The 23,218-nt window shown below is 33.0% G+C and overlaps 1 protein-coding gene across 7 annotated transcripts; it reads left to right on the top strand.

Moving 5' to 3' along the window:
- Positions 1-2,492: 2,492 nt before the first annotated feature.
- On the top strand, positions 2,493-21,994 carry LOC139485167 (uncharacterized). 7 transcript variants are annotated; one of them, XM_071269397.1, is made up of 3 exons: positions 2,493-2,582; positions 11,637-13,707; positions 19,753-21,994. In XM_071269397.1, the coding sequence occupies exons 2-3, from the start codon at positions 11,784-11,786 to the stop codon at positions 19,764-19,766; spliced, it is 1,938 nt and encodes a 645-aa protein (XP_071125498.1). In that variant the 5' UTR covers positions 2,493-2,582; positions 11,637-11,783; the 3' UTR covers positions 19,767-21,994. The 7 variants fall into 7 exon arrangements, with proteins under 7 accessions (XP_071125498.1, XP_071125495.1, XP_071125499.1 ...); XM_071269394.1 differs by having other exon boundaries at positions 2,503-2,582; positions 11,637-11,669; XM_071269398.1 differs by having other exon boundaries at positions 2,516-2,636.
- The last annotated feature ends 1,224 nt before the right edge of the window (positions 21,995-23,218 follow it).

The following is a 23,218-nucleotide window of genomic DNA, read 5'->3' as shown; positions in this document are numbered from 1 at the left end:
ACTATGTCAAATGGCGCTCTCGCTTACCATGCAATTTCACGGAGGTCATACAACAGTTGGTATAAACATATGTACCGGTAAATGGGTCATAAACGTTCTTATTTAATATGTGAAAGTGACATTGACGAGAGAGAGAAAAAAATCATTTACAAAGTCAGAATTGAATGAATATTTCGCTAGTTTAATTCCATTTTCTGAAAATGAGCCCCAATCCGGCAAAACATCGCTACGTACATTGTAGTATTGTCTTGCAAGATCAATTGATATAGTTTGAATATGCGTGCCGTGTGCAAAACGAAACACCTCCTCTGAATGAAAGGAAAAGAATGTCACGGTCAACATTGAATATTGAATAGGTTAATTAGATGGCGTTACCTCTAAAATATTTTCACTTGAAATGCTGATACTTTATAACATAATTGTGTACAGTAACACTGTTAACTTTGTCTTATGGACTTTTTATTATTTGGATCAAATGTCATTATGATACCCGTTTAGTATATGTTTGTTAGATAACTCAAAAATGAGAATTTGAGTGAAATCGGTGAAAATAATTTGATAGATTATCACGATACCTAATGCCCCTTTTAGATGTCCGTGTAAAAACTGTGTACTGATCTTTTTCTAATAAATATGAATAACAATTTATGGCTGACGACTATGCGGTATAGGCTTTGTTCACTTGTTGAAGGCCGTATGCTGATCGATAGTTGTTTATACTTTTTCACAATATTTTCGTAATGCAGAGAATTGAACAACATTCGTGCAACAGAGGCAGATTTCGATCGAGAGTGAGGGAGTCCTATATAATGAACGCATACTTTTTTTTTTTTTTTTTAACTATATGACTCAAAACATTGACTTGCAAGCAACATGTCCCCACCCACCCTTTTTCAAATGTGCATCCGTTTAATCAGTCTAACTTATAAATCTAAACAAAAATAGTGAGTAAATCGATCTGCCTTTTTTTTTAATTTATCGTCAACTCACCAAATCGTATTAAGTGGCAGATCCGGCCAGGTGTGTGTCCCGGGGAGAGGGTAGTCCGGGGGATGGGGTTCCCGGGGGTTGGAACCCCTATTTCCTTGGACGATCAAATGATGCATTTGAAGGGGGACATGTGGTTGGACCCCCCTTTTAACCCCTTTTTAAAATGGCTAGATCCGCTCCTGGTATCTGGCATGTATGCACATTTTATTTTAATTTAGGCAGGACCGAGGCGTCGATTATTTTTCGTGATCAGAGCTGTGATATCCATCCTAGAGGCCGGGGGGAAGGACTTTTATGGGGACTTCGGGATCGGGTTTTTTAAGCTCGGAATTTCGGGATTGGTCCTTTCGGAATCCGGGAATTCGTTTTTTCGAATTTCGGGATGGCGGGATTTATTTTTTTTTAAATCGGGACCTCGGGATTTCATGTTTTTAAGTCCGGGATTTATGGATCAGGACTCCTACTACCCCCTCATCCTAGAACCAAATGAACTAGTGACACAGCGGCTCATCCATTCCCGGCACACATTACATAGTAAGTACCCCCTCACGTTTCTGGGTGTCAAATTGGTCTCTGATAGTTGTCTCATTGACAATTCTACCCTCAGAGAGCTTTCCACATTTTCTTATTTTTATCTAATTTACAAAATGACATTATTTTCAATGTTCAGTCTATGATCTAAGCCCAAGAACTTGCATCAAAAGGATGTTGAATAAAAAGTGAACTATCTCCTGCACCATGCACTTAGAAAAAAACATATTTTCAAATTAAACTGTCACATCGATTATATTATGTTAGTTCACAGACACCACCACATGGTTTCTTTCTCAATCTATAGGTGACAATTGTTGCAAGAAGGAATAAAAATGAAATACACAATACCAATCAAGAAAAGTATCTTTTTTTTCATTATATATGTGATTTTGATTTTTTTACAAAAAAAATTTAAAAACCCTGTATAAAAATAATTAGTTTTCAAATAAATCTTGAAACGCAGGATACATCAAAGAATATTTCCAAAATTTTTTTTTTTAAAATTTAAAAAAAGGGGGAGGGTCAACCCCAAATGTGCCTATGCATTTTCCTAAAACTTTCAAATTTTTACAATTATGTGTTTAAAACATCTGTTTATAGTTAAGTAATATTATAGGTCGCCTTATCAGTATGAAATGACAGATTTATAGCACTACTTAACCATTTTATAAATTGAGAGAAGATATGAAATTTTCACTTTCTTGTGCATGGATCTACGACTGTGTTGAATAAATTAGTGTTCAATAATTTTGGAGGCGTCACGGTCCGGGGTCACGGTCTTTCAAAGATTTGATCATATATACTATTGAAGACGCCCCATTGAAAACTCGTAACCCATGATAAATGAATGATAACCATATATTCATTTAGATACACCGTAGTTTTGACTACACATACAGTTACTGTATGAGTTGAACTTGAGTGAATGATCTTATTGAAATGCCTATGACTGTAATTTCCCTTTCCTTGGCCTCTGAAATTTCAGATTAGATTCCTTAGGTGGCCTGGATAACCAGCACATATATTGGTCGTTGGTGTGTATTAGACAAAAGCGTACAGTAAGTTTTGTTTGTAATGGTTTTAATGCAACTTGCACCAACTAATATTGATTGGTTAGTAAACTTATCAATACACAATTTTATTTTATCATCGTGATTTAACAATACATTTATCTAAAAGTTGTAATTAATTCTTACACATTGAATGCATGTGTAGTGTTATAGTTGTTATCTTGTATTCATGTTCAAATCATTTATCATGAATGAAAACAAGGTATTAACTGACCTTTGACATTTATGTTCGGCAAGAAGTAAGTGAATATTATGTATTTATTTTCTGTTTGTTTATATATTATTGCTTTCTATTGGTTTATTCGCTGAGATTGTTTGCTCTTATTGAAAAAAAGTATAGCAAAATAAAGAAAACCGAATCGCTATAAATGTTGGTTGTATATGTTATACATTTATAACTTCCTTCCTCAGAGTCAGAGGCACTCACAGGGCTTTTAACAGGTAATTAATTCTTCAAACATCATTTGCATGCAGTATGGACATATATTGATTAGGCATTTAGGTATTAGTGATAATGTTGACAATATTTCTATTCTAAATATTAATAAAAAAAAAACTTGTCAATCATTGTGATGTTGGAATTTCTCTTGTGTATTTTTGAATTTCATCGAGTTTCTACGATTTACACGGTAAACTGCATTAATTCAGATCACAAGGTTATATGTTGTCTACTGTCATGACTAATTTTATGTATTATTCCAATTTATTTAACTGATTTCCCTGGAGGAGGTTTAATTTTGCATCGTGATATCTGGTATCACATTATCTCTATCAAATTCCTCTCCTTTGGAGACAAGTTTTATTTAAATGTGAAATTAAAGTCCACAAGTCCATAAGTTCACCAGCTATCGCCATTTTCGTGTCTATTATCTCACTATAATTATAATACATGAATATTTTTTTCCCGGATGTACATTGTACAACATCATGTACTACTCCTATAACATACATACATGACATACATAACATATGTGCATTCACATTCATATTCAATGTTTAATACTGACATTTTCTTTTCTTTTTTTTTTGATTCACATTGATAGTAAAACATAATATAGTAACAAAAAAGATGAAAAAAATCAAACTTAGTACAATAAAATTATCCGAAATAAAATATTAATAGAAGTAGAAATTAATTCCCCCGCGAGATCAACATACACACATGACAAGTTTGAAATCTTGTATAAAGAAGAATACTATTTTCTTCCAATTGATGTTAATAGTATAATATAAATAACACCTCCACGCAATGAAGATATAAAATATGTGTCTCTTATCATTGAGAAAATACGTCTCTGTATATATTTGTTTTTTGTTTTTTGTTTATTTTTATATTTGTATTTTGTAAATGTCAGCTGTAAAAGGGGGGGGGGGGGTCCGCTGGTTTGAGCCCCCCTTTTTTCGTGACGATCAAAGCATTTGAATTGGGACATAAAGTTGGACCCCCCTTTAGATTTTTGAAGTAGAATGTAATCTTTTGTCCTTATTTTTTTTACAATTAGGTAAGATACATCACAGGGACTCGGTTAGCAGATTAAAATTTTGTTAATCAATGTTTTTTATATTTTTTTTTAGTATTTCCTGTCTATTTGTATTACTTTATTAACGTATTTGACGATGTCATCGGTATTTCTTTGTTTTGTAGCAATGTGCACTTTACTATCCATATCAATATACTGAAAAAAACTAGGTTTTTCATATATGTCACCGTTATGAAACTGATATTTGATATTGTACTTCCATTAAGAAATAAAGGTCGTTTAACATTTAATATACATCCTTGCTACAAATCACAAGTCTAGGGTTTGTTTAGGTAATTATGCGCATGCTTATAGTTTCCTTGACTTGAATCAGATTGAATGGTTGCTCTGGATTCCCAACTCCATTGATTAACTTGAAACTCACGAGATCCTTTCTATGTCTGTCTGCTATTGAGGGTTATTGTTGTTGCATAATTTTAAATCATATGCATCATTTAAAGAGTTAGGAATGGGGTTCCATGCACCTAGAATTCACGTAGGAAAATAGGTGATAAGGTACGAAGTGAAATACCTTCTCTCACTCTCAGTGACTGCTGTGGAAAGTCAACTTGGAATTGATAGTACAAAAATAAAACACAATAAGTACATTGTAATCAGTGTATATAAAGTGCGAATCCAGCTAGTTCATTTTCACTGTCATATGCGGGTATGTCTATTGTAGAATAAAGGATCATGGGAAAACTGTATTTGTTTACGTTTTGAAAATACCAAATTAATTGATTTGAAGGAAAGTTTTTACATATTTTCATTGTGATATGTCTTTATTATGTACAAACATAGCATTAAAGTTCAAATAAGTGTTATAAAAGCAACATAATATAGCATTTCGATTTTTGAAAGCGATTCATTTTAACTATAGATGCGATGAATTATCACTGTTAGTGCAGTCATTTCTGATGTGGAATTTTCGAAGATGCGAGGAATTTTTATTGTAGAATTATGTGATAAATGCACTTGAAACAAATGAAAAAACTTAGTTGATGACTTTAGAATTTATGATAAATGTATTTTCAAATTGAAATACAAACTCCTCATTCATTCTTTATCAAATATATAGCTTTTCACTTGTAACAAAAACGCTTCCCAAAATGTCATATTGTATTCTTCAAATTACGTTTTTCCTTGATTTAAAATAAAAATTAAAAGATATTTCTGTACTTTTTTTAAGTCAGAGATTGATATTGCGATGTCTGTGTAAAATAGAGACGAGTACATTTGAGGACGTTATCTTCCACGCAATAAATACACTTGCGAACAGAGAAATATGCATCTTGAAACGCAATGGTGACAGAAAAGCTTATAAAAGATTAACTTTCCCCAGTTTGTACCCTCAACTGCTTCAATTTCCATATTCTGAAAAAGACAGTTTTGGTAGAACAAATGTTCTTGACTCGATTGTTGCTTGCATGATTTTAACTGTATAAGGTGAAACGGTATGTGACATAAATCATCCACAGTCATTAAAACATGAAATGTAAGGTGTGGGCGAACTTTTTTGTTTGCATTGGTACGTGAAGTAGAGCACCCTTGATACAAAAAGAATTATCCGTAACGAACAGCTCGATACCAGAGGAGGATTTAGGAGGACAGGGGGTTGCCCCCTTTTTGGGAAAACATTTGGTTACTTTTATATGGAATCACTGGAGCGGGTCCCCTCTTAGGTAGTCATTGGACCCTTACTTATAAAAATTTCTAGATCCGCGAGTGGATACTACCACAGAGGTAAAAAAATGCACATTTGGGTAATCAGGGCCCCGCCTTTAGGCGGGTCGCCCTATAGTGATCAGTATGTCCGTCCGTCCGTCCGTCCGAATCTAGAGAACCATTATGATTTTATACTTTATACTTTACATGTTTATTAACCACCACCAGAGGGCGTGTCATGATGTATGTACAACTTCCTAGGTCAAAGGCGGGTCGCCCTATAGTGATCAGTCTGTCCGTCCGTCCGTCCGTTACACTTTAACTTTGTGTCCGCTCCATATCTAGAGAACCATTATGATTTCATACTTTATACTTTACATGTTTATTAACCACCACCAGAGGGCGTGTCATGATGTATGTTTAACTTCCTAGGTCAAAGGTCAAGGTAAAAAAACTTTGGTTTCAGTTGACAACCCTGTGTCCTGTGGTGAAGATCGTGTCCGCTCTATATCTTAAGAACCGTTATGATTTCAAAGTTTATACTTGACATGTATATGAACCAACACCAGAGGGTGTGTCATAATTTATGAACGACTGCCTAGGGCAAAGTTAAAGGTCAAAAACTGTGGTTTCAGTTGACAACCCCATGTCCTATGGTAAAGATCGTGTCCGCTCTATATCTTGAGAACCGTTATCATTTCAAAGTTTATACTTGACATGTATATAAACCAACACCAAAGGGTGTGTCATAATTTATTTACAACTTCCTAGGTCAAAGGTCAAGGTCAAAAACTTTGATTTTCAGTTGACAAACCCATGTCCTATGGTAAAGATACAATTTTTTAATGCACATTATTCACAGCGGGGTCCACAGAGATGACTCCCATCTCAATGATATCTAGTTGTACACAACATGCATGCTACAATTCATGTTTGATGATCTTAGACCCTTTGGACCTCTATGTGGGCTAATTCGGTAACTTGGTAAAAATCCCCAAACTGGATACAAGGTTAGATTCAGCATGTCAAAGAACCCCAAATATCCATAAGGTCTTTTGTCTATAAAAATGTATGCATGGGATACATTTGTTTTTGAAGGCATGACTGTAACAATAGGATGAAGATAAAAAAAAAATCTTATTCTGGGGTCTCATTGGGGGGGGGGGGGGGGGGGGGTCTGATCCCTGATCCCGCATACTGCTTTATCAGATGATTCCCGTATCCCGCTTATACTATGCAGTTCTCATTTTTTTTAATTTTCCGTGTCCCGCTATACGTTATTTCTCGTTTTCACGACACAATCATTTGACTATCACGTGTCACGCTCACAAAAAAATCGGCAATTCCGCGTCACGCTTATACCCCAACGCGACCCACTATTCTACTCTTTTCTGACTCATATTAAGCCCATTATAAATATATTAAAAAAGTGTGTTTTTTATCCCTTTTTATCCCGTCTCGTTTCGGGTTGAGCCACAGATAGATAAGATGTCATATGTGACAATGAGACAACTCTCAAAACGATTCACAATTTATAAAAGTATACCTTTATACGTCAAAATATGGTCTTCAACATGGAGTCAGAGCCCCAGTGTAAAACCTTTTAAACGGGAAAACCAACGATTCAATCTTTATCAAGATGTACGTAATTAGTGGTGAAGTGTCATGGAAATGGATAAAAAAACAAGGATATGGAAATGGATAAAAAAAAAACAAGGATAAAGATCCCTATACGATTCATAAGAAATTTTAAAAATGGAATACATTTGAAATAAATGTTATTTCTATTGAATTTATTTAGAGTGTTTTAAAACCACACTTTCCTCCGTAAGTTAAATTTTATCAAATCCGTCTCTTACTTTATCTATTGTTTGAGCAAGTCGGCTAAATTAAGGCTTTACATGTAATTTCCTAATGCATGTAAAGCAAAACTGTGGTTGACTTGATTGCTTAGTTTGTATAATTGTTTATACAAACTTTGTAAATAAGATTGACATCTTTAAACAATATGTATCGGCATAGTTTAACCTGTATTTATATAATTATTATATTTGAATTTTTTAAAATTGGGTGTTATCATAATGATTGTACAAAAAAAAACCCAAAGCAAGCACGCTTACTAAAGTCTTGCTTTACATGCTTAAAAAAATACGCTGTAATAGATAAAAAAAATAAATATATCATACAGTGAAAATGCGCCGCATATACAATACTAATGACAAGCATGTACAGTGAAAATGAAAGAATAGTATCATTATTCGACAGTAAACGTGACTCGCATAAAGAAAGCATCATAGTGGAATTCAGTTCAATATGAAGAAACTGAATGACAAAACCTATTCTACGTTATACAACTTTAATAATTGTGTTGAAATGAATATTTTTTCTGTAACAACATCTTACCTGTTAGTTATAAAACACCTGCACGATCTGTTCGTGAAATGTCCTAAATATTCACCTATTTTGGTATATATTTCACAGCTATTTGGATTTAGGCGCGAAAAAAATCCGTTCGCATCTCTTACTTTGTTTTATTAGTATTATGTGTTTCTTTACATATACTTTTTAACTAATTTTCTTCATTTTCTTCAAAAATAAAAAAAAAGTCGTCTGTTTATTTATCATTCTACATAAAAAATTTCTGGCATATACAGTGAAAATGATATTTTAGGATCCGCACTTTACATACACTGGTAATGTTCATACACTTGTATCGAGGATTGGCTATTTTTCAAGTTGAATAACTATTCAGATTACGTAAATTACATTTGAGTCTTTTACACGAGCAGTTGAATTATTTTTGAAAATAATACTAATACATGTATCAATGAAAACAATGGCAATCGTAGCCCTCAGAGCAATCTGCTCTTTGATTCCTTATCCCTTTTTACTATTACATTTTGAATGTTTTATTGCTTAAGTGAATAGAGTGAAGGACTGCACGCTGCGTCGTCGTCGTCGTCGTCGTCGTCGTCGTCCGAATACTTTTAGTTTTCGCACTCTAACTTTAGTAAAAGTGAATAGAAATCTATGAAATTTTAACACAAGGTTTATGACCACAAAAGGAAGGTTGGGATTGATTTTGGGAGTTTTGGTCCCAACATTTTAGGAATTAGGGGCCAAAAGGGCCCAAATAAGCATTTTCTTGGTTTTCGCACAATAACTTTAGTTTACGTAAATAGAAATCTATGAAATTTTGACACAAGGTTTAAGACCACAAAAGGAAGGTTGGGATTGATTTTGGGAGTTTTGGTTTCAACAGTTTAGGAATAAGGGGCCAAAAAGGGGCCCAAATAAGCATTATTTTTATGTTTTATTGCTTAAGTGAATAGAGCGAAGGACTGCACGCTGCGTCGTCGTCGTCGTCGTCGTCGTCCGAATACTTTTAGTTTTCGCACAATAACTTTAGTATAAGTAAATAGAAATCAATGAAATTTAAACACAAGGTTTATGACCACAAAAGGAAGGTTTGGATTGATTTTGGGAGTTGAGGTCCCAACAGTTTAGGGATAAGGGGCCCAAAGGGTCCAAAATTGAACTTTGTTTGATTTCATCAAAAATTGAATAATTTGATTTCTTTGATCATGTTGATATGCCGAAACTAACTGTGTATGTAGATTCTTAATTTTTGGTCCCGTTTTCAAATTGGTCTACATTAAGGTCCAAAGGGTCCAAACTTAAACTTAGTTTGATTTTAACAAAAATTGAATCCTTGGGGTTCTTTGATATGCTGAATCTGAAAATGTGCTTAGATTTTTTATTATAAGCCCAGTTTTCAAGTTGGTCCAAATCGGGGTCCAAAACTAAACTTTGTTTGATTTCATCAAAAATTGAATAATTGGGGTTCTTTGATATGCCAAATCTAACTGTGTATCTAGATTCTTAATTTTTGGTCCCATTTTCAAATTGGTCTACATTAAAGTCCAAAGGGTCCAAAATTAAACTAATTGAATTCTTGGGCTTTTTTGATATGCTGAATCTAAACATGTACTTAGATTTTTTATTATGGGCCCAGTTTTCAAGTTGGTCCAAATCGGATCCAAAATTATTATATTAAGTATTGTGCAATAGCAAGAAATTTTCAATTGCACAGTATTCAGCAATAGCAAGAAATATTCAATTGCACAGTATTGTGCAATAGCAAGAAATTTTCAATTGCACAGTATTGCACAATAGCAAGAAATCTTCAATTGCACAGTATTGTGCAATAGCAAATATTTTCAATTGCTCGGTATTGCGCAATAGCAAGAAATATCTAACTGCACAATATTGTGCAATAGCAAGAATTTTTTTCAAATGGAGTTATCTTTCTTTGTCCAGAATAGTAGTTGAATCAACCTAAATCATTGTTTTATACAATATACAATGTATATTCACAGGGGGGGGGGGGGGGGGGGGGGTGTTAAATTTTTCTCATTTCAGATTTCATAAATAAAAAGAAAATTTCTTCAAACATTTTTTTGAGAGGATTAATATTCAACAGCATAGTGAATTGCTCAAAGGCAAAAAAAAAATATTTTAAGTTCATTAGACCACATTCATTCTGTGTCAGAAACCTATGCTGTGTCAACTATTTAATCACATTCCAAATTTAGAGCTGAATCCAGCTTGAATGTTGTGTCCATACTTACCCAACCCTTTCAGGGTTCAACCTCTGCGGTTGTATAAAGCTGCGCCCTGCGGAGCATCTGGTTTTAATATTATCTTTTACAGAGAGTTTTTGGGAGCAACATTGTGACTTTAACAGTCAGTGCTTAATCAAAAATGGTAAAAAAAAACTTTAGGGTAGGAGATAAAAATTAGGGTACAGTAAACACATACTTTTTTGTTTGGCCTTAGGAAAAAATCATAGTTGTATATACATTAAATAAGCATACTATCTTATTTTACTGTTTAAATCGCTGAAATTGATATTGACTTTTATAAATACGATAATTCAGCTATTCTTTTTGTCTTCACCAACTTAGTTCCAATCAATAAGAAAACAACAGATTTTGAATTTCATTAAGCACACAATCGGAGAGTTGCATTCGTGAAATCACGTGCATGTGGAAGAGGTTAGTTTTTTTTTCTTTCAATGTTTGAATTATCAACATGATCAATTGATATGTGTAGAAAAGACAAATGTTATGTCTTCCCTACGGTTGCCATGCCTTGAGCCCTCAATCCTTCCTAGCATGGGAGGTCTGGGATAATGATGTTCTCCCAATACATAAGAAAAAACTAAAAAGTCAATTAGGAAGTTTTGTTAAATGCTGTCTTATTGACGTATCTCGACACCTCTTTCAATCTCAATATTCCTGTTGACATGTCCATGTTTGTTCTTATTAATCGCTCAGATTTCCTGGTAGACCTTGCTGAGCAATAAGAAAATTTATTTAATGTATGGAATATAACAAAAATGGAGAAAAATCAACAAAAATCCGTTAAAATGAACTAAAACAAAATTGGTCAACTATAGAATATTCGTCCTTCTTTTCCTAACATTATTTTGCTTCAACCAAATGCTATGAAACGTATACACAATACTTATTACCACAAAATACAGATCAAGGTTTTGGTGGTGTCACTTTTACTGTTCTTAAATTTTCCCCTTTTTTCAAAGGGAAAAATTGCTGAATTATTGGTTTCCATTCACTAACATAAGTTAACCTCAACCAAATGTTATGAAACTTATACACAATACTTATTACCGCATATAACTCAGCTTAAGTACACATTTTGGTACCGTCACTTATACCGCCCTTCAGTTATGTCCCTTTATAACTTTATATGATATACAAGCGGGGGCATCATCTGTGTCTCATGAACACATTCCCCATTTATTTGTATTTATCACAATATTTTATCTTTTTAGGTGCAAAGAGTTAAAGAGATCTACACTCCAAAGGTGATTTATGTTCGATGATTACTAACAATGGCTTATTGGATGGGGTTTGCATGAAATATATAGCTTTATATCAATATTACTAGTAGAACATGCATGACGTAGTAAACAGTCACCATGGTTGGAGAGAAACAGAGAAGCAGGCTTTGGAAAGCTGGGATTTTAAGACGCATGTTTGCAGGCATCATCCTAGTAGGAATCAGTTATTTTTGTTATCTAGTTTTCTTTCAAGCACCTGGTCATTTTGTGTATACGCATGCTAATACACATGCGCAGTGTATGATTCCACAGATAAATCCGTTTGATAAAAATATTCTAGCATTTTTTTGGCAACCAGATCCTATAGTGTGTACACAAAACACTGAACTAGTTTATATCGATGACAACGATACTGTACATGTAAATTATAGTCGAACTCATTTAGAAGTTGTTAACTGTAGTTATCAGAATATAATTCGAGAAACAGAAAACGATAACGAGGTATTATTTAAATCACCAGTTTGGTTCTCTAAAAGTTCAAAGTTGACCTCAGACTTTATTAAAGTTCAGTGCTACGATTACAGCGGCAATTTATTGTATGAGCGTCTACACTACCATATTTATAAATCCGGAAAAAAATTCACATCTGATGAAAATCGCTTTAGTGTTTTGTTACTTGGAATAGATGGTATGTCGCGCTTGGCAGCTATTCGTGAACTTCCAAAAACGCTCAAATATCTACAAGATACTTTACAGGGGCACATTCTAAAGGGATATGCAAAAGTTGGAGAAAACACATTCCCAAATATGGTTGCTTTTTTGGCTGGTCGTATAGGATACAGCAAAGATTTCCCGGTCGACCCTAATGTGTTTTTCGATAATCATCCGTTTATCTGGAATAACTTCTCAAAAGATGATGCTGTAACTATGTATGCCGAAGATTGGCCCAGACTGTCAACATTCAACTATGCTGTTCCAGGGTTCAACCAATCACCAACAGACCATTATTTCCGTCCTTTCTATTTGGGTATAAACAAAATGCGAAAGTATCAATCAACGATAAATGAAGCATTGTTATTTCTAGAAAACCAAAATATTAAAGTTGGTAAAACATCAACATTGTGTTATAGTGATAAACCAAAACACGTTTTACAACTGGACTACTATAAACGATTTTTAAAATCTTATCGCAACAAGTTAAAGTTCGGTCTCTCTTGGTTAAACGAAATTAGTCATGACTACGTAAACTTTATAAAGTTAGCAGACGATGATTTGCTGGATTTTTTCACGTTTCTCAAAGAAGATGGTCATTTAGAAAAGTCCGTTTTATTTTTTGTAAGTGATCATGGTTCAAGAGTAGATAAAATCCGAAACACACCAATAGGACGTATTGAAGAGAGAATGCCATTCTTTTCAGTTGTTCTTCCTCAGAACTTCAAAGACAAATTTCCACAAGCTGAAACAAACTTACGAACAAATATCGAAAGATTAACTTCTCCTTTTGACTTTTACGAAACTATTGTAGATATTTTTAAGAACGAATACTCTCATAGTACAAACGTTGTACAATATCCGTTGTCAAGAGGAATTAGCCTTTTCAGGAACATTCCAAAACAGCGATCATGTGCCGATGCTGGGATTCATGAACATAACTGTGCGTGCTACACTTCTGAAAATATTCCAGTTAACAATACCAAGATTGAACGTGTAGCAGCTTTTGTTGTTACGAAAATAAATCGTGATTTGCATCATTTAAAGGAAAAGTGCGTCACATTGACCTTAAATACGATCATCGAAGCAAAACTAGTTCACTCCCAATTAAAACATAATGAACAATACGACGATAAGAAATTTATGCATAATTTCATTAAGCCAAAAGAGGACACAAGCAGACGTTTTTTGATTCTTTTTGACGTTTTGCCAAGTGCTGCTATGTTTGAGGCAACTATAGAGGAAACGAATGCAATTGAATTTTCAGTATTGGGACATGTTAGTCGGACAAATCGCTATGGAAACCAGTCATCGTGCATTAATGATAAAAGATTGAAACTTTATTGCTTTTGTAAGTGAATGTTTGTGTTATACTTATTAAATTTTTTATTTTGTTACTTTTCTAAGATGAAGTATTGACCATTCAAAGCGAGCCAAAGTTGTATTTAAAAATGCTGATTTGGCGTATAGAGGTGCATACACATTGTTGTGCCCTCCACCGTAGGTAATTTAAAAGTTTTATCCTTGTCCATCTGTACGTACGTCCGTCCGGCCCAAAATTGGTTTCCGTTCTCTTACTTTAGTTTGCCTCAACCAAATCTTATATATAAAACTAATACACAATGCTTTAATACACAATGCTTTTTAATACACAATGCTTATTACCAACGAAACACAGATTAAGATTTAACTTTTACCGTTCGAGAGTTATAACCCTTTACAAATGAAAAAAAAACTTTATTTTCCGTTTAAGTTTCTATAGATTTAGTTTGCTTCAACCAAATGTTATAAACCTTATACACAATGCTCATTACTAAAGTTTGAATTTTGGTGGCGTCACTTAACCGGTTCTAGAGTTATGCCCCATTATACATGTTATAAACGAAAAATAGCTGATTTTTTTGTTTCCGTTCTCTTACTTTAGTTTGCCTCAATCAAATGTTATGAAACTTATGCAAAATGTTAACGACCACATAACTCAGATCAAGTGCACATTTGTGCAGCGTCACTTCTGCCGATCTTGAGTTATGCAAACAGTCCTTCACCTGTGTCCATGGATTGATTCCTATTTTTTTCTCTCTCAAGAATAACTAAATTTAAATTCACAATTTAACACTTTACTTCACCTCCTTAGAACAATGAAGTATGCTTTCTTCTTTTCGTTATAATATTTTTTGAATAAGTGTAGGCTACTGCATAATGTTCAAATAGACAACCAGTCAACGACAAAAATGATACATATTATCAGATTATTACATGTCATTTTTCATATCGCATGTATTATCAGCCCTAGGTTCAATATCAGCCCAAGAGCCGCATGGCTCGAGGGCTGATATTGACCGAGGGCTGATAATACATGCGATATGAAAAATGACATGTTATGATCTTTTTATCATATGCTTCAACAGTAGAGAAAAATAACAGATTTATATATTGATCCTTTTACGTGGTTCCCGAAGTTTAAAGAGTAAAAACATGAGTTCACGGCCGTCGGACCCAAAATTTGATACATTCAATCTGAAATCTTTCTATTATATGCCTCAATAGAGAGAGAGAAAGAAAAAACCATATAAATATGGACGAATCGACAAAAAAATAAGTCAACAATACACATAATGATCATGGTTTGGAAAAGTCAACTTTTTAAAGAAATTTTCTAAATTATGTTTCAGAAAAACTTAAAAAATGCATTTATTAAATAATTTGTTTGTTTGTTTTTTTTTTGTTTTTTTTTTATTAATTTAAACAATATACTTTCCAGTATTCAAGAAATTATTTTGTACACCACTTTGTAATGTTTTTCACTGAAAACGTAACATAAAGGTGTATTTTCCGGAATTGGCCGAGCATTACCGGAATGCCATGTGATAACGTTACGGAAAGGCATGTGATAACAATCGAAGCATGTGATAAACTTTTCATATCAGCCCGCTAAGCACCAATTCGAAAAATATGGAATTTACGTCAATTTAATGCTATTATCATACGGTAAAATTTATATGTTATTTAGTCTAAGTATATGATAATTGCTATTATCATACCTCAGTTATCATTTTCTATATAAAAAAAATACACAATATTTTCAAATTGCAAGCGTTGAATTATTGGACCGGTCAATTGTTGCCAGCTACTAGTATTTGATTTATTTATTTGACCGCAAGCGTCATTATATATCGCGGAATTTCAACTGAAGTTACGGGATTGGGGGGATGTTCAGAATACCGCGGGAGTTACAACCACGCGTTGTATACCTGTTGTATCGATAGGGATGACGTCAGCGCAAGTGGAACGTAGCCTAAGCTAGCATTCAGAATATTTATGAGGTAAACGTTAAACAGTATGGTTGGGTTTCTGCTTTTTATATTACAATAGTTGATTTACATGATTTAGCCCCGGAATCTTTTTGTCCCATCGGATACATTGTTTCCCCACCGGCAACGCGTCGGGGCAATAAACTTACTATTCCACTGATACCCAGTCAACAATCATGATAATTTATACTTATCAGATAGGTCAACGCTTGCAATTTGAAAAAAAAGAGTCAAAATATTATGTACTTATTTTATACAAAAAATGATAACCATGATAACTGAGGAATAATAAGTATGAAATATTCCTTGAAGTAGAAATTAAGTATGTGACAGCCATATTTCCAGTAATATGGGATACTCTTGTCTAAAATTGGCTTTTTGCATTATTATCTATTACAAACTGAAACAAACCACTCTGTCATGTAAATATGACCTCTTTGTTGTAATAGCAATCGAACGAGTTTTTATGACACCGCCGAAGCGTTACCATTCTAGAGTAATGCCCCTTCTCAAATGAAATTATAGCTGAAATATTCGTTTCCGTTCTCTAACTTTGAGTTTGCTCAACCAAATGTTATGAAACTTATACACAATGCTCATTACCACAAAACACAGAACAAGTTTATATTAGGTAGGGTCACTTTTACCATTCAAGAATTATCCTCCTTTATAAATAAGAAAAATTGCTGAATTTTTAGTTTCCGTTTTTTAACTTGAGTTTGCCTCAACCAAACGTTATGAAACTTATACACATTTTCTTATTACCACACAACACAGATCAAGTTTGAATTCGGGTAGTGTCACTTTTACCATTCTAGAACTATATCCCTTTATAAATGGAAAAGCTGCTTAATTTTAGTTTCCGTTCTCTAACTTTAGGTTTCCTTAATCAAATGTTATATGACTGAAACTTATTAACAATGCTTGTTACCACAAAATCACAGATCAAATTTGAATTTGGGTAGTGTCACTTTTACCATTCTAGAGTTATGGCCTTTTACAAATGCCAAAAAGAAAAAAAAAGTAGATTTTTTTTTATTCCGTTCTCTTACTTTAGTTTGCTTCAATCAAACGTAATGAAACTTATATACAGTGTTGATTACCACAAAACACAGATCAAGTTTGAATTTTGGTGGCCTCACTTTTACGGTTCTAGAATGATGCCCCTTTATAAATAGAAAAAAAATACTGAATTTTTCGTTTCCGTTCTCTTACTTGAGTTTGCATTAAGCAAATGTTCTAAAACTTATACACAATGCTAATAACTACAACACAGAGATTAAGTTCGGGTTGTGTCACTTCTATCGTTTTGGAGTTATGTCTATTCATAATCCTATATGCAACTGGGGCATCATCTGTGTCACATGGACAAGTCTTCATTTATTAGTATCATAGGTTACGTTTTTATCTCTTCTTCACGAATATATGTACTGGTTATAGTAATGTTTGAGTATACTATGATATGACGTAAATGTATAACCCACTTTCCCTTTCATTCACATGACCATATAATTATTCCCCACACAACCTTGTTTAAACACATGGTGTACAGTCATGATAGCTTGTTTGATATAGTTATATGCAATGAATCTTTCATTGATTGTTGTGCATGTTACTTAATACTCATTGATCGGTTTTAAATTTGCATGAAAGGAGTTACTACTAATATGAAAAAAATGATCACTTTTAATTTTAAATTGAGCTATCTAGTATGATATTAATCATCCTACCTCCCATACATTTCTTGGAACATCGACACATGGAAACCCTGTGTATCTAATGTAGGGTTAGCTGGTGTGTTTTACCTGCATATAATAGGTTAGTAACAGTGTTACGTCCCTTTATAAGTAGTCTGAAATTATGACAACTGCTGCCATTCTCATCCTGAGCGAATCGCATAAATAACATAAATATGAGATCAGTTGCATTTAATCAGGAGCAAATACAATAGGGATAACATTTGAAAAAAATACCTTTTATTTTTTGACATATCTCTAGAATGACATATCAGATGTTTTACAAATCAAACGGCGTTTTTATGTTCTCCAATTACAACAATTATGTATTTTTTTTCTGAAAATCGACCCATACAAACTCGAGATACGGTACACAATGACGCATTTACTTGCGTCTGACAACATAACCATTGAACACCATACCAGAAAATTATTTTCATGAATTAAATACTAGTATGCCAATTTGATATATGACTTTTTGTGCTTCTTTGTTACATATCTGTTTTTATAGTGATTAAGATTATAAAACAATGTTGACTGCTGAACCCTTATTTTTGACATCTTTACCTATTGTGCTTGTTTGTTTTTTTCACGCATCGTTGTCATTATAATGGAATTTGATGCGACTGTCATACAAGTGAGAGGTTTAACTAGCTATAAAACCAGGTTGAATCCACCATTTTCTTTATAAGAAAATGCCTGTACCAAGTCAGGAATATTACAGCTGTTATACATTCGTTTGAACAGTGTTTGAGCTTTTGATTTTGCAATTTGATTAGGGACTTTCCGACTTTCCGTTTTGAATTTTCCCCGGAGTTTAGTATTTTAGTGATTTTACTTTTTCAATCAAACTGTGTCTCTCAATACCTCTCTTGTATTCAGAAAATGGACACATATGACATCTTTATAGTAGGATTTGTATTTCAGATACATTTGCATGTTACTCAATTATTTTTGTTGGATTTACATTGAGATTTACAAACCAGATATCAATTATTTTATAAATGAAAAGTATAACCTTTACGAAAATTATTGTGTAAGGTTAGTGCAAAATCTTTGCTCAAAGATTGAATAGGACGTACAGTTTTCGGGCAGTTGCATGTTATGATTAGAAAGAAATTTTCAAAACCAAATGTTAAGGTATTGTGTTTTCCGGCAGGAGCTAAACAATCGATTGGTTGGTAGGTTGTTCATTACATAAGGTTCAGTTACAAATATTTGAAGCATGCTCAATTTTGCAAAATATACTTTTGTAAAGTGGAAGAAATGACTGATCATCCAGTAATATAATGTTTTAGGAATATTTATTCTGATACGACAAAAATAGGTATCAAACCAAAATGCAAGTTTCTCATATAACAATGTTTGGGGTAGCCATGAAAGGTAATAATCGAGCACATGGTATCCCATTAACAATATTTTGTTTAGGTTTATGATACATTATTAACTTGTAATTAGTTTTTGTTATTTCTAGAAATTTGAAATACTTTGATAATATTTTTATCAATATCTTCACACTTAGTGTATACAGCCGTACCACATTTCTTTTATTTTATAGCTCCCCTCTGACATTCCACCATTAATCGCAAGTTTTGGAACCTTTGGTTTAAGTTATTGTTTGGTTTTTGTGTTTGACCTGTGGAAGGGTAGGGAATGGGTTAGTGTTTCTTTGAAGTCCCTGTTTTTCGTTAAAATTTATGTTTTGATAATGTGTTGTGAATGCATTTATTTAGATTTATTCGGAATCTTGTGTTCATTGCTATTAATTTTAGTTTTTATCGTTCATTACTAACTAGTCAATGAGTGGGAGCTAGACAGTGCAATGCAATTTCAGATATGGAAGTTAGATCACGGGGCTGACAATTAAGTTAAGATATCCAATCGTAATACTAATTTATCGTAGGAAATGTAGAAAAATCCGTCCGTTCGGAACAAATCTTAACTTTAAAAAAGCAGTTTTATGCATATAGGCCCTGTTCTAATCTCTTTATTTCTTGCTTTTACAATGACAATCGATCAACGACAGGATTGTACATTGCAGTAACAATAAAATCATTCGGTATAAAACACTCTCCTTTTGAAATAACCGAAGTTAATCACCCGAAGATCTAACTAAAAAGTATCATTCATGCTGCACTAGCTATTGAATATTAACTTGTTTCACCTTAAAAAAAAAAGTCAAAGTCAAAATACAGGTGACTGAAGATAAATACACAACATAAACGATAGTAGTAACATCTGTTTTATGATTACAAACAGTGCATTAATCCAATCAATAAAAAGGACATTTCCCAAGTGATATTAGAATATATTTGATACCTTTATGTGTGAATTATTTTATAATTACAGTCGTTATGGAATAAATGTATGTGGACGGTTCCAGTACCAAATTAAGTTGAGATAACCATGAATAAAATTATAGATGGGATGTTAAGATAACGTCATCGTAAAATGATTCAATTCCTTAGAAAGGCAATTATGTGTCCAGTGAAATATTCAACAAAAGTGTTTAAAGTGTTGCGTGGAGGAAATGCCAGTATATTTGTACATAATTGGAGTAAAAGAAGAATAAAAACAACGTTGTTTATTTTATTCACAGTGATTTTATTGATATTGATGAATTCATATATCCAGCCTGTTCGATTCATATTTGTTCATCAAAGTATAAATAGTACGTGCCTTTTACCAGACATTGACCCTTTTGACAAATCAGTCATGCAGTATATATGGCATCCGAAGCCAATTGTTTGCGAACCGTCTCCGTCCATTGTTTATATTGACAAAATGGGGAAACTACAACTAAACAGAAGTGAAATTTCAAACAAAAATAATCATTTCGATTGTTTTTATCGTTTGATTAAGCGTTCCGGTGACAATGATGTAACACTATCACAGGAAGTCAAGTTTTTACGCCCTGTTTATATTCCGTCAGATTATGTAAATGTTAAATGTTTCGCTGATCAAAGACTTCTATATGACATTGTTCTACATAACGTTGACTTTAAAACAGTTCAAAAATATAAGGAAATATTAAATGAAAATGACAAATGCTTAAGTGTATTGATATTCGGTCTTGATTCAGTGTCGCGATTAGCTGCAGAGCGGAAACTGCCTAAAACTATGAACTTAATCAAAAAGCTCAATGGATATAATTTCAAAGGCTACACAAGTATTGCAGCAATCACATATCCAAACCTGATGGCATCACTAACCGGAAAAACTGCATACAGCAATGAACTACCTAAGTTAAACCCAAGGAAAGAGTTCACCGATAAATACCCTTTTGTATGGAAAAACTTTTCCCAAAAAGGATATGTTACCATGTTCAGTGAAGATTTTCCAGAAATAAGCATGTTTAATTACATGCAAAAGGGTTTCAAAGATTCCCCAGTAGATCATTACCTTAGGCCGTACTATATAGCAAGGAAAAAACTGCATCCAGTGCAATCGAATTTGGACCAAGTGTTTATGTTCCTGGAAGATAAGGATATTAAAATGAAAAAATATTCATCTCTTTGTTATAAAAGTCGTCCGAAGCATGCAATACATATAGATCACTATAAAAACTTTGTATCAACTTATAAAGGATATCGGAAATTTGGGTTGTCATGGCTAACAGAAATAGGACATGACTATATGAATTTCTTAGAACATGCTGACGATGATATAGAACAAATGATTCAAAATTTTTATAACGAAGGACTTTTCAAAAATACTATTTTTATTTTGTTTGGTGATCATGGTCCTAGGACGGACGAAATTCGAAATACAGCAATTGGGAGAATAGAAGAACGTATGCCTTTGTTGAGCATTATCATTCCTGAACAAATTAAGAATAGATACCCTCATATACATACAAATTTACAAGACAACGAAAATAAGTTAACGTCACCATTTGATTTGCATGAAACTTTCGTAGACATAATTAATGAAAAATTTACGTTGACCGAGAAAGTTATGACAAGACCGTATCCGAGAGGGATAAGTCTTCTAAGAAAGATACCTAAAGATAGGTCCTGCTCTGACGCCGCTATAGCAGAACATTTTTGTGCATGTTATACATCTCACAATGTATCAGTAAATTCTCGTATGATAGATATTGGAAAGTTTATTGTGAATTCAATTAACATAAAACTTGAACAATTTAAAGACAAATGCTCAACGTTATCCTTGTATCAAGTTAAAGAAGCACAGGAAATCAAAACTGGTTTAGAATACAGGGAAGATTTTAGTAGGAAGACTTTGTTGAATCTGTTTTATCAACCAGAGGTGGAATCCGAACAACGTTTCGTTGTGTTAATCGAGACTATCCCTGGTCATTCCTTATTTGAAGGTACAGTTAGTAGTAAAAACAATGAACTGACGCTTCTAGGTGACGTCAGTCGAACCAATAGATATAATAACCAATCACATTGTATATCATATAAAACTTTGAAACATTTATGTTACTGTAAAGATTTAACATTGTGAAATCAATGAAATATAATTTATACGGGATCAATTAACGCTTGGTTATCACCTTTTTTTACAATGTAGAGTTTTTATATTTCTGCTCATACAGTCATAACACAGAATAAAACTGTGTAAACATTGTTAGGTGTGCTTCTTGTGCTCACGGAAACTTATAACAGTCTTCATTGAGTAACTACAAGCATTCTGTTATATGGGATCTTGTTTGTATTTGATATGTTTAGCTCATCGATTATAACAATTTTTCTAATACCGTTATTGCCCATTTACCATATGTATTGGTTTAAATGTGTTTGATGGGTAATAGTCAGCAACTTTTTAAAAGTATTTTGTCAAATAGTTCTGGATTTGGTTTAATTTGTTTGTCTTTCAAGTAGTCAACTTTTCTCGTTAACTCATATAGATGTATAAATCAAGCAGAATAGTATCATGAAATTAACAACTATAGGTCACCGTTCGGCCTTCAACAATGAGCAATATCAGGCCCCGAAATGACAAATGTAAAACAATTCAAACGAGAAAACTAACGGCCTTATCTACATTGTATATACAAAGACTGAACGAAAAGCACACCTGGTACAATTTAATTCAATTGGTATTGTTAATGTTAACAATAAGTTTATCCGGATCGTACACATGTATATAAATTTTCGATTTTTTTGTAACAACATTGCCGTTAAAAATAGAATGTTATATGCAGTTTCAGTAAGATTTCTACCTTTTTTTTGTCTACAAATATAGTGAAACTTTAAAATGAAATATTTGAATCTGTGTAATTATTCTGCCAATAAAATATAAGTATTGTTAGCAAAATCCAAGTATTGATAATTGTATCGACTTATTACAAGATTTCGTTCATTGAAATCAAATCATTACTTCAAACACAAAATTAATAGAGCGAACAAGTTATGTAATGTGCTTTGTATAGTTATAAAAGGAACATCCGCGCCCCCAAAAAAGAAAAATAGAATCTCTTTTGTTGTAAATTATTCATTTGATTTTCTCTTTCGAAAAGGATATATCAAAATATAGAAATTGACAATTATTATTGTTAATATAAGATTTATTTAAATCGCGTTCGCTGCGTCACATTTCTTGAATATAAAGAAAACGTGTCATCAAGGTGAGAAATAGTTTTCTGCGTTTTTTTAAGTATCAGATTTTCAAATTTCCATAAGTAAATCACGGAGAAATTTTATTTTTTAATTCAAATCACCCTTTTCAATATACTAATGTCGTCAAATGATTTTATTTTACAGAAATCCTACAAGAAAATAGTCCAGCCTTTTACACCAACTTTCTGTTCCGTTTATATATAGTTTTAATCATTGACAGGAGAATGTAG

This window comes from Mytilus edulis, chromosome 8 (assembly GCF_963676685.1).
Source record: "Mytilus edulis chromosome 8, xbMytEdul2.2, whole genome shotgun sequence".
Taxonomy (NCBI): domain Eukaryota; kingdom Metazoa; phylum Mollusca; class Bivalvia; order Mytilida; family Mytilidae; genus Mytilus; species Mytilus edulis.
This window is presented reverse-complemented; position numbering and strand designations above follow the sequence as displayed.

Excerpts from the sequence above, each read along its gene's own strand:
- LOC139485167 (XM_071269394.1), top strand. The coding sequence starts at position 19,855 with ATGATTCAATTCCTTAGAAAGGCAATTATGTGTCCAGTGAAATATTCA.